At 36.9% G+C, this 13,595-nt stretch overlaps 1 protein-coding gene across 1 annotated transcript in view; it reads right to left on the bottom strand.

The window, feature by feature from the left end:
• nlgn2a (neuroligin 2a) overlaps nt 1-13,595 on the bottom strand; it is a 199,665-nt gene that overhangs the window by 80,610 nt on the left and 105,460 nt on the right. Inside the window, exon 3 of the mRNA XM_053492131.1 lies at nt 3,086-3,139. Coding sequence (XP_053348106.1) covers nt 3,086-3,139 — 54 coding nt within the window. The remainder of the gene's footprint in view (nt 1-3,085; nt 3,140-13,595) is intronic.

The raw sequence follows: 13,595 nt of genomic DNA, 5'->3' as shown, positions 1-13,595 counted from the left end.
GCTCTTAACCATATGCCCATATATGGCGTATGCCCATATATAATATTCAGGCACTGCGATGCATCCTGAGATGTAACTTAAAAGTCAAAAGATCCAATGTGACAACCGAGAGAAAGGGAAAAGCCCAAGGGGAAAAACTGAGGAAATTACAAGGTAGAGACGATTAGAATTTAAGTTTGATGCAGCTATTACAGTAAATGTAGATTATACTACAGTAAATAGTACACTAATCAGGGCGGTAATGAAGGCTAAACACATGTAAATATCATTTACAGACCTCCTAAATTTCTGAAATATTGTTAACCATCCTCTGACTAGCATGTACTCACCTCTCATTATTGTTAATGTAGCTTAAAGATTTGCTTAAGTTATTTCTAGAATGTAATAACCAAAAAGTCAGGTTATTAAATTTTTCATTATTATGCAAGATAACCAGATAAAACCATAGTTTATTCAAAATTGCTCTGCTTGATCAGCAGTTACGGTACCACAACTGTCACTGTGACCAATCATATCATCTCTTGTGTCAGCCAGTTGATCAGTGAAAGTTGTACAACATGAATATAATGATTTTTGAAGCATGGAAATGACAAGCCTCTTCGTGCTGATACATGAGTGAACAAAACAGCAACATAAAACTGTGTTGTGAATTATTATAGATCTAGCCAGGTTTAGTTTTTTTTTCATATTGCTTGATAAATTGTTCAGTTCCTTACTGTAAATGGTGGCTGATGTTACAAACTCTTCCATACTTTCTTTCATTGTTTTATACGTGTAATGGTGATTAAGAAACTTCATAGACTTTAGCTAGGTTTTATTCCTTGCAAGTTGTTGTTTAACAATAAAAATCATGAAATGAAATCTTATGAAATCTTAATTATTAATTCTCTTTAAAAAGATGTTAAAAAGAAGTCACATTTATATAGTGAACAATAGAATCAACATTTATTACCAATCTACTGTATACATGCTGCTTTTGTTAGAAACTATACAAGGACACTCTGAATGAGTGCTCATGCTGCACATCCAGGCTATGATCTAGAAAGCCTTGAATGGGTGAAAGCAAGTTGCATATTAGATCAACAGATCCATTTAGCAGCAATTACTGCAAACAGCCAAAGTGATATTTAAAGAAACAGTTGGTTATGTTTAGAGTCCCCTTTTGGCTGAAAAGCAAATTGCAATTGTAATTAAAGCATTGACAAGCTTATTAAAGGGATGAAAATGTAAACAAACTACCCAAAAAGATGTTAATTTGGCAAATTACATTTTTTTTCAGGCTGGATACAGCTGCTATTCCCATTATTTTTGCTGCATATTTCCTATTACTTCTAATATGGGAGGGAGCCAATTATAACCATTGATGGCCTCATTTATTGCACATAGCCTTTCTATCATCTTTCTTATTTTCTTGGAAAAATGTAGCTGATTTAATATAAGCATGAAAAGCAGTAAATGTTTTAAATATTGTTATCAGGATGTTGTTTAGTACTATAACCTGAACATAATGTAATTAATGCTCCGTATTGCATGCTAAATGGTCTACCAACTGACAGTTTTAATCACACATTTCTATTTTTCATACGCCATGTAAAGATAAGACTCCCAATAGAATATTCTTCGCTAAAATGAATACCGAAGTAGGGACACCTTCCACCCAGTTCTACAGTTTGAGCGGTGCTTAGGAATTCCTCAGCTATACTAGAAGAAATGAAAATGGCAGTGAGATGAGCTGACACGGCTGTAGCATCTGTGTGGTGAGTGAAATATAGACGTGCAAGATGGAGTGATGATGTGACAGACAGGGTGACAGGTTTAACATTGCAAGGCTTAGCAGACACCAGACACCCCATAATATGAGACCAAATGAGAAAGGGGCAGTGGAGAAAGAGAAAGAGTGAAAGAGAGAGAGAGAGAGAGAGAGAGAGAGAGAGAGTTGCGGGGCTGACAGTGGCTTGTATAAACAGTTAGGTTTCCTCTGAATAATCAGCTGGGCTCAGGTGGATGTTTTTTTTATCTGTGATTTATTCTCTCACAGACTGATGCAAACATCCACACATTTTAGTCTACTAGCTTACCACTGTGCCACTCAAATTTAATGCTTTTTAATACCAGATGTTGACAGAAAGAGTGTCTTTTAATTTCAGAAACGTCTCGCTCTTATCGTATGAGGTGACATTAAGAGTATGTTATGTTATGAGCTTTTTTTTTTTTTTTTTTAAATGTCATTTAATACCCACTGACCAACCCTCCCAAGGTTGGTAGAGCCTAGCTATTTATGTATTGAAAGAAAAAATACATTAGCCACAGTGTTGATGCCTTCAGGTAAAAAGAAGATGAATTGGTCCAAAATAGAAAAAAAGCAAAACTGAAAAGGGCAAAGAGAGAAAAAAAAGTCTCTTTGTAAGCGCAAGAACATGGCAAAGAATTTTAACAGGAAGGTATAACAGGTCATCAAAGCCTTCTCAAAGACAAAGAGGCCAAAAAGCTAATCAGGTGCTTAAGTCTGGGCATGAAGAGAGGTGTGTGTGTGTGTGTGTGTGTGTAAGTGCACATTTGTAGGCTGATATTCCATTGATGTTTTCCATCTAGTCACTCTATGAGTGATTTTCTGATACTTGCAGAGTGGTATTCAGGCTCCTCCACCGAACCTGTGAGTGCAGAACAGAGGCCGGCTGATTTGTCCCCATTAGAGTCAGCCTGATATTTCAGCCATTACAATCTCTTGCACCCAATGCTTCTTTACACCGGCAACAGTTGCTTAGCTGTAAAATCATTGTTAATGATGATGCCACTGGATTTTCTCAGCAGCTCAGGCTCATTATTTAATGGTAGGAAACTACACTTTCGCAACACCAGGGCCAGTTTTGTGGGTCTTCGATTTCTCATCAGTCATCTTCGAGTCGTTTCAGGTTTACACAGACACACACATATATACGTGTGTGTTTGTGCGTGGGTGTGAATGTGTGTGTGAGAGGCATTTAACAAACGCTTCTACACATGAGCAATAAGGAAAACTGCTTGATTTCCCCCCAAAAAGACTTCAAAAATACAAGAAAAAAGGAAAAACATGCAACAAAAATACCTTCGTCTCGTGGCCGGTTCATTGTAGATTCATCATGTTTTTTTGTGAGTGGACCTAGGGTTAAGACAAAAAGGAAGGGGGGAAAAGAGAAAAGAGAAAATTCAAAAAATATTACTGTGGTAAGAAAAAAACTAAGAGAAAAACATCAAAAAAAGAAAAGAAGCAAGAGCAAAAAAGACAATTTATCAAGAGGTCATTGATATTATCTTTTTGCAAAAGATGAAAAAAACAAAAGGAAACAAAAAAAGGCATCATAAACACACAATAAGTGCAAGAAAGACACAAACTGTTGGCAAGATCAAAGAATTGTGCACCTAGAGCTGTGAATATTCTCCCTGGCTAATGGGAAGTGGGTTTGTCATTGTTGTGCACTGTTTGTTATTGCCCTCTTTACACTATCTTTAGTGTCTGTGTTTCCAACAGCTTGTTTGGCTTCCGGGGATGAAGAAAAATCGATAGGGAAGAATAAGGAATTAACCTTAGTGGCTTGAAAAACAAGAACCCCCCCTCTGCTTCCTCCTCCTTTTTTCCCCAGGTCCCGCCAGACCCCACTCCACACAGGCTCTCACTCTTATATTAGGAAGAAAAAAAGGGGAAAAAAGCACGCATTGAGTAGGGAGCCTATGCATGGTGGGGCCCACGATCAAGAAACTCATGACACACACGCTTACACACCACACACTGAGAATACAGTGTGGATGGGAAATGATGTGTTTTTTTTTTTTATTTGTTTCCCTGCTTGTTTAAGCAGAAGCAGATGTTTGCTGTAATTTCTGTTGATGGTAAAATAAAAAAAGGGTTGTGTAATGCTTTTATAAAGCATTAGGCAAAGCAAACAAGATGTGAAAAAAGACAAAGCAAACCCTGCAGGAATAAGCTTCAAGTTAGATGATGAACATTAATCAAAATATTAATAAACATGCAGCCCAAGACAGCATTCAACACTCATTTTACTGCACAGTAAAATTTGTGCTGTATCCTCTGCTTAAAAAAAAAAAAAAAAGCTTAATGTATTTAAATGCATATTTCTTGTGAGTGATGTTGGAAATACCCTTTGTTTCAAGTAACATCCATTGTTGGAATTGTTAAGACTAATACATAGTATATATTTGTAGTATTCATGTTGTGTTCTATAAGCACTGAGAGGAAAATCACCTTTATTATCTTATCTGGCCATTTCAAATATTGTGCAAGAAAAACTTTTATACATTTGGTGAGCAGTTTCAAGTATCAACAGATAAGACAGAGGCTATGTTCACTTGACCAGCCTCTAGTGACTCAAATTCGATTGTTTGTGACATGGATTTAATCTGTCTGAAAGCACAAATCAGATTTTCAGACTGGATCTGAGTCACTTTCATGTGCCCCCAGATATCTGATATACAATCATGTAACTCGAATGAGAGAACAGTCAGATTGTAATTCATGTGATTTTTGCCTCTTTGTACCGTATGTGTAGGCAGCTGACATCATCATCATCAGTCAGCACCAGCAAAGCTGAGTTTTCATAGCACTGTTAGAATTGACTGATGCATCTGGCTTCCTTCCTTCTTCTGGATCTCAACAAATACAGCCTTGCCAAACAAAATCCCAAGCATTAATTTTTTTTTTTTTACCAAAATTGCACCAATTGTCTTAACATACTGTAGATGGTGCAACCAAAGACGTACAGTATCAATGTGCACATTCAGGCTGTTTCAGAAAACAGAAGCGTCCACATAAGAATCAGAAACGTTTTTTGTAATCATGACATGCATATCCAATCTGATGGATTTTTAAAAACTTGAAAGATGTGGATTTTAGCATGAAAATAGCCAAAGAAATGAAAGAGACATTTAACCGTGTTTTTGCATAAATCTGACTGAGAGACTCTAGTACTTTCTATTATTTGAACACTGAATTGTAAATAAGACCAAAAATTAATTGTAAGAAATAAAAAAAGGTTAAGCATATAATATCTCCCTTCCCCCTAAATGACTTAAACTTTTTAGGCAAGAGACTTTTAGTTTATTAAGGTGGGCTGAAAGCTCCTATTTTCCTTACATTCTTTATTACTTTCAATTTCTTCCTGTTCCCTAAATAGATTGCATGCCTCAGGCAAGCCCAGTTACCTTAAAAAATCAATTGAAACCCAAAGTTGTGTTCATAGTTATGCATGATTTGGCCCATTTAATGAATGGTGCACAAATGCTAAAACACCTCAGCCAAACCACCCTGCTCCCACTGGACCAACTCTTTTTTTTTTTTTTTTTTTTCAAAATTTTTTTGTTTCTTGCTTGCCTGTCATTTCTTCCACACTCCCTTCCAGACCACTTTGTCATTTACTATCCCTTCCTCTTTTTAACTCTTGACACAGTCTTCCGCAGCTCCTCTCTCTATTATTTTTCTTTACTCTGTGCTGCCAGGCTGAGCCTTGGATTTTTCCCAAGAACTTCAAGGATGAAGTTAATAGAGCTTGCTGATCATGTGCACTGGAAGGTAAAACCTGTCAATGCACACATTACACCACATTTATTCTACGGTCTGTGGGTGAAGTTTATCTTTGAGACAGTTTTCTACAATTTGTGCAGTGGTCACATGTTTTCCTGAGGCACAAAGATAAACAGAACAAAACAGTCCTGCGATTTATCAATGGCGATTTTTTTTTTTTTTTTTTCGTTTCTACAATATCTTGAACTGGATCAGACTTTTCCAGTCATGATTCCTGGATCATGCTTTATAGCCATAGCTGTTTGATCTGAAACAGCCTTCATCAAGCCATGTGAACTGGATCAATCCTTACAAGGTAGGACTGAACTAGATCAAACATGATACAGAGTTTTGAAATGGATCAGATCATTTATAGTTCCGTATCAATTGCTTTAACTTATAGATTCATGCTGAAATGGCTCAAGATCTTCCTGAAGTACGTAGATCAGGTTTTATAGATCCATAATGAAGTAGATAATTCAGCCTTGCTAAAATGGACCACACTTTATACTGTAGATCAGTGTTGGATTACACTTTATAGAGCTGTGTTAATGTGAAATCTGTCTTAAATCAGATTGTATAGAGCCACATGCATAATTCAATCTTACAGATCAATAGCCCAACTGAACTTTGCATGATATAAACATTATCTGAATTTCATGAAATTGTGCAAACAGATCATGATACAGTACTGTATATCCATAACAGAGATAAGCTGAATTGAATCATGCTTAGATTAGGCTGTATGGAGTCATATTGATTGGATCAACTCAAACTTACAAATCCATGCTAACATCCGTTGTAGATTTCATGCAGACTGGATAGACTTTACATGGCTTTACTAAGGTGAATCATGTTTTATACGCTGCCTGGCCGAGAAAAAAAAAAGGTTTACATGTACTTCGATTGCATTCAGCTTTGATTATGCTGCACAATGCATGTGTGAAAATAATTTATCATACTCTCAAAACTTTTTTTCTTTTACAGGTTAAATCTTTGATTATGTTTGTGCCATCAGGGAAGAGAAACCCTATACATGTGATAATATGGTTATTCGGTATATACAGGTTATCAGCTGACTTCATTTTATTGCCACCATTTCATTGCTGAGCCTAGACCTAATGAACTGAAGCAACTCCAGATCATAAGTGGGCATCAGAGTAGCATCGCTTCATGTGCTTCCCTTCTTACCCTGAGGCACCCAGCACTCTGGAATAGGGTCAATCTAAACTCATTAGACCACATGACCTTTTCCATTGCCAAAGTCTAATCTTTATGCTCCCTATTAAATTGTTCATTTTTCTGATTTTTTCTCACTAGCAAGTGGTTTTCTTAAGGGCACACAACTGTTTGGGCCCAATCCTGTAATTTGTGACTATTTGACTTATCAAGCAGGAATTTAAACATCTCTACATTTATTATACAGTCATTTATACATCAGCGCTGGTTTTGGGCATGAACTCAACGTCTCAGAAATCATCACAGCCTCACAACATGGGATAACCAGATCCCATTTCCATCAACCACAGTCATTTCCTTGTTCTAGGTCACCAGTATCCTAATTACACACACCTGATCCCAATCACACACTGCTATAAATAGCACAGACACTCGTACATTCATCAAAGTCTCTCTTCAAGATTGTTCTTGTGACAATACAAAAGCTTTGTTCAGGTGCTTTCTTTCTTCATTTGCTATTTGCTATTTCGTTACTGTACATTGCTCTTGGCTCCGCATAGCTTACTTGCTTGTCAATCATCTGATGTACATCTGCTCTTCTCTGTCATTGTTTTGTGATTAAATGGTTTAAATGTTGGTATAATGTTATATAGCCTTACAGTGAACTAGACTAAATTTTATAGTAGTGCTAATCCGAATCATGCTTTACACATACACACATATACTGTACAGTATGCACGCACCCACACACTTGCAGTGCTTATAACACATTTTTAACACATTTCTAAAGGTTGACTTCTTTTCCTGGCTTCGCTCTCATCCAATCAGCCAGAGTTACACAGGACAGCCAGCACAACAAATGATCCACAGGGAAGATATCTTTTTTTATTTCACTTATGAATATAATGCATGCAAAATTCAATGCAAAATACATTCACTGCAAAGAGAAGAAAGAGCTAAGTAAAAAAAAAAAACATTGATACATTTAACGGCTTCATAGTAATGAGTTTCTGGAGAAATGGTGTAATCTTTAGATGCATTCCTCTTTCAAAAGAATGTCTCATTAGGTCAGAACCAGTTTAGAATTTCCTTTTTAAAAAGCAATAGATTTTTGGCTGCGGTGATGCTCACAGTTTGAGCCTGGGGTTTGTTTTGGAGACATGTGATTGGCATGTTATGTTCGAAAATTGTTGCAAACTTATCTGCCTTTGGGAGAAAACATTCAAACATGAGAGACTAATGGTTGTGCAGCTCACTGCAGTAGCAAAAATAGGTATGATAGTAATCTTACTGCTATATTGCACCTGTCACACTGCGGAGACACAAAGCCATTGATTTTACTTTAATTTGGTTTTTTCGTAATAAAGCCTGGGCCATACTTTTAAACAGAATCATTTTCTGCCCAGTGTTCATCGAACAAATTCGTACTGAAGATTAATCCTCTTTCCAGATCTGTGGCAATACCACATCATTCACATGTGCATGGAGAAAAGGCTAAATTTCATTTAAAATTGAGTAAAATTGTACATATACTGTAAGAGATCACTTATACATATACATAGTCAGACTGTATATTATTCTTAGATAGCTAATAAATTATAAATAATAATGAAAATGAAATATTATTTTATACTTATACTTTGAGCATTTCCCATGAACATGTGAAAGCACTATCAAAGGAAAAAACACGGTGCAATCTAACTCAAAAAGACTCAACCTGCCTATATTAATCATCACAGCCTTTTATTTTTACTGAACCATTCACCATTTTAAGCATACAGAAAAAAAAAGTCCTTTACTGAGAGCATTGTACAATTTGTAGCCAAGTCCATCAAGACCTGCAGCCTTGCCAGATGGAAAAGCCTGAATAGCATCTTGTTCTGAATCAAGGTCATTTTTCATTTAAGTCTCACTCAATTTAGACTGCCAACAAATGGCTGTATTCCATGTGGGTAATTGGTTTTCTATAGTATGCGTATAATTCAGAGGAAAATTCTCTCTAGCGATCATTAATCTCTCTTTTATTCACGATCAGATTGTCTGATTTAGATCTTTATATTGTGAATGGTCTGGTTGGTTTCTTTTCTAACTTAATTGGTGTACTAATAACACCTAATTTTTCTTTTAGGACTGATGTCTGATGGTGCGCTTTTGTAATTCCTTCTTAAATGAATCTGTTATTACAAAGTTGTTGTGGTTTCTCTCTCTCTCTCTCTCTCTCTCTCTCTCTCTCTCACACACACACACACACACACACACACACACACACACACATTTGGCAACAGATGTCATTTAAAATTCTCTCTGTGATTTGGATGCAAGTTTAGCAATCAGAAGGCCACATGGGTCTAACAGGTGTGTGATGGCAGTCTACCCCTTTCTCCACAATCCCACAGAGGAAGAAAATGGGTTGATCTTGTTTTGACTCTGCCAGCACACCAGTTCTGCCCCAATGTTTGAAATTATATCCACCCTTTTAAGGTATTGAACAGTGTTAGGCACAACCATTTGCCACTGTCTTTTGATGATTGAGAACTCTGTGGTCCAGTGTTGCTATGTGAAATAACCGATTTCTGTCTGAAATGCCCTTGCTCTGGTGCCATTTTGGTAGTGCAATCTTTGAAACCAGTGTTATTTCATCTAAAAGAGAACACTAGGGTACAGGGTGTACTATAGACTGCCCTCTATTGCTACGTGTTGCCTACATTTGATGTGTTGCTTACACATAGGCATTTGTAGCTTATTGGTTCTCATGCTGACCTACTGACTGGAAGGATATGAGTTCAAGTCTGAGCAAGGCCAAGCCTCCGCTGCTATGTACAGTATAGTACTTGGGCAACCCTCAATTGTTCAATTCTATAAATAAAATAAAATGTAAGTCGCTGTAAGTCATTCACACATATTGTATTAACCCTCACAACATTTTAGATTGCAAGAGCTTTATTTCATTATAAATCTACTGAGCAGATCCAGTAATGTAGAAATAAGAAGGGCATACAGCTAGGAACACCTGTACACCAGTATTAGGAACACCTGTGCATTTGCACATTCATGCAGTTATCAGGCAATTATGTGACAACAGTGCAAAGCATACAATCATGCAGATACAGGTCAAAAGCTCGAGTTATTTGTTACATCAATTTTTAGAATGAAGAAAAATGTGATCTCTGTAATTGGAGCTGTGGCATGGTTGTTGGTACCAGACGGGCTGGTTTAAATAGTTCAGAAACTGCTGATGTGCTTGAAGATTCACCCACAACAGGGTTTACCCAAAAAGGGTTTAATAATGATCTCTGTAAATGATTAACAAAGTCATGATTATAATTCCACCATATAATCTCCTCATTTATCCATGGATTATGTCATATAATTTGATTACATCATGAATTAATGGGGTCACAATCTGAGTAAATCCAAATAAAGTTTTAATGAAGTAAGAAATGAAACAAAAATTCGGAATCAAAACCAGAATGTGGAAACAAAGCAGTAGAAGTAAAGAATAATGACAAGACAAGAAATAGACGACACACTGGAACTTAAATAGTACAACTAATGAAAGACAGTAAAGTAGGACAGTTGTAAACAAAGAAGCACGGGACAGAGTAACAGCTCGTCAACATAAAACTAAAAAAAAAAAAAAAAACACTGTAAAAGGTACACAGCTGCTACATAAAAAAACTAAAAAATAGAAAAAGTATGTGAACCTCTTGCAATTAATTGTTTTTGCATTAATTTTGCCATAACATGTCATCTGTTTTTCACCTAAGTCACGACAATAGACAAACGCTATGTTCTGAACTTGATAACACACAAATAGTTATAATTGCTCATGTCTTTTTTTTTTTTTTTTTTTTTTGCAACCACATATTAAATATTCACAGTGCTGGAGAAAAAATTAAGTGGACCCTTGAAGTTAAAACCTGGTCAAAGCTCTTTTGGCAGCAATGATTTTAAATAAGTCCTTTTGGTAGTTCTGAATCAGACCTACACAACATTCAGGAGGAATTTTTGACCATTCCCCTTTACAGAACTGCTTCAGGTCCTAAACATCTGTAAGACGACCAGTGTGAACAGCTCTCTTGAGGTCATTCCAGAGCATCTCTGTGCAGTTAAGGTCTGGGCTCTGACTGGGCCCACTCCAAAGGGCTCATTTCCTTTTTCTGAAGCCATTCTGTGGTGGATTTACTGTACTTTGATGCGTATGGTCATTGTCCTGCTGCATCAACCAACTTCTACTGAGCTTCAGCTGGCAGACAGCCATCCTGGCGTTATTCTGTAGGATATTTTGATAAACCTGGGAATTAATTTTTCTTTTGATTATGACAAGTTCTCCGGGCCCTCGGGCAACGAAACAAGACCAAATCATCATGCTTCCTTCAACATACTTCACCATTATGATGATGTTTTAATGTTGGTAAGCTGTGCCCTTTTTTACAACATACATAGTGTGGCATATTCTTCTAAAAAATATTTTGTTTTATCAGTCCACAAAACATCAATTTGCATTTTCATTAGCATCGCAGATTGCCAAGGTGCTATTTGGGCCAACTTCAGGCATGCAGTATTTCATTTTTTGTAAAGCAGCAACTTCCTTTGTGGTGTTCTGCCATGGACACCCTGCCTGCATGGTGTATGGTAGATCTATCAACAGAAAATGTTTGCCAGTTCTAGTGATGTCTTTAAGCCTTTAGCTATTACTTATGGATAACCTCTTCACCTAATTTAAGATTCTCTATTGTGCCTTTGGAGTCATCTTGGCTGGTTGCCCAGTCCTAAGAAGAGTAGCCACAGTACTAAACTGTCTCCATTTATAGAGTTTGTCTGTCAACTGATTGATGCCTAAACACTTTCAGATTACTTTGTGTCCCTTCCCAGACTGATCAAATACTTGATCGCATTTATTCAAGGATCTCCTTCTTGCAGTACATGGTTCACATCAGCAGATACTACTGTACTTCACAGAAAACTTGTTTGAGAATGTTTGAGAATCTTTTATCAATCAAAACCCGATTGATTTAATTAATTGGACTCCAGGTGTGCAAACTACTGACTCCAATTAGCTTCTGTTGAAGTAACTATGGATTTAGTTACTTTTTATTCCAGCATTGTGAATGTGGATGTGTTCAATAAAGACACACATAATAAATGGGTATGTGTTTTAATTGTTTATCAGCTGAAGCACTTTATGTTTATCTATTGATGTGACTTAGATGAAGTTCAGATTACATGTTATGGCAAAGTAATGCAGAAAAAAAGGTTAATTACAGGGGGGTCACATATTTTTCCTTGCCACTGTGTGTGTATAGATACAGGGTTGGACAATAAAACTGAAATTCCTGTTTTTAGACCACAATAATTTATTAGTATGGTGTAGTGCCCCGTTTTGGGGTTAATACAGCATCAGCTTGTCTTGGGAATGACAGATACAAGTTCTGCACAGTGTCCAGAGGGATTTTGAGCCATTCTTCTTGCAGAATAGTGGCCAGGTCACTATGTGACGCTGGTGGAGGCAAATGTTTCCTCATTGGCTCAATAATATTTGGATCTGGTGACTATGCAGGCCATGGGAGATGTTAGACTTCACTTTCATGTTCATCAAATCACCCTGTCACCAGTCTTGCTGCGTGTATTGGTGCATTATCATCCTGATAATATGTTTGAACCACTGGGTGCACATGGTCCTCCAGATTGGTTCGGTAGTCCTTGGCAGTGACGCACCCATCTAGCACAAGTATTGGGTCTAGGGAATGCCATGATATTGCAGACCAAGCCATCACTGATCCCCCCCATGCTTCACTCTGGGCATGCAACAGTCTGGGTGGTTTGCTTCTTTGGTGCTTCTCCACACCGTAACTCTCCCAGATGTGGGTAAGACAGTGAAGGTGGATTCATCAGAGAACAATACATGTTTTCACATGTTTCAAATCTTGGGTCCACAGCCTAAGATTTTCGCTGCTGGCACCATTGAAACCAACATTTGGCATTGGCATGAGTGACCGAAGGTTTGGTGGAAACAGCAGTTGAGGTGCACATTTAATTCTGCAGTGAGTTGGGCAGATGTGGTTTTATGTTTTAGCACCCGGACATCCCTTTGAGACAGCTTTTTCTTGCAACCACAGTTACTCCTGTTGGATGTGGTTCTTGGTGGTATGCTAACATTACCCCGAATACCGTGGCTCTTGATACAACACAAAGACTTGCTGTCTTGGTCACAGATGCGCCAACAGTTTGTCTATTTTTTAACTCTGATATGTTAACTATAATGTTGGGTGCATTGCAATATTTTAAACAAAACTGTGCAATTACTTTGCTAATTAAACCTTTACACTCTGCTCTTACTGGTGGAATGTGCAGTCAATGAAGATTGGCCACCAGGCTGGTCAAATTTAGCCATGAAACCTCCAACACTAAATTGGCCAGTGTTTTAGTTTCATTGTCCAAAGTAAAAAAAAAAAAAAAAAAAAGGTTTGTATATGAATACTTTGACAAAAAAAAAGTTTTCATATAAAGCAAGAAGCATGGCAAACTAGTAGAGAATGTTTTGTGCATGTTATCTTTGAGTCATAAGAGTGTTAAAAAGCACAAATGCCAAAACTTTTTTTTTTAAAACTGTTTGGTTATGTAAGTGTGAATTTTTTTCAAAAAGCTATAACTTCTACCACCCACAGTTTTGTCACAATGGCTAAATCAGCCTGCAGTTTCGTTTGTGGTTATTTAAGTATGCAATATAATACTAGTATAAGTTATATGTTTCTATTAGTTATATGTTATATATTTACAGTATTTATAAGATAATGAGAAGCATTATAAGCAATGTCTTACTTCACTTTGTAATGACAGCCTTCTATTATAGTTTATTAAG

The sequence above is a fragment of the Clarias gariepinus genome, chromosome 1, assembly GCF_024256425.1.
Source record: "Clarias gariepinus isolate MV-2021 ecotype Netherlands chromosome 1, CGAR_prim_01v2, whole genome shotgun sequence".
NCBI lineage: Eukaryota > Metazoa > Chordata > Actinopteri > Siluriformes > Clariidae > Clarias > Clarias gariepinus.
Note: the sequence above shows the minus strand (reverse complement) of the source record. Positions and strands in the feature narration are given on the sequence as shown.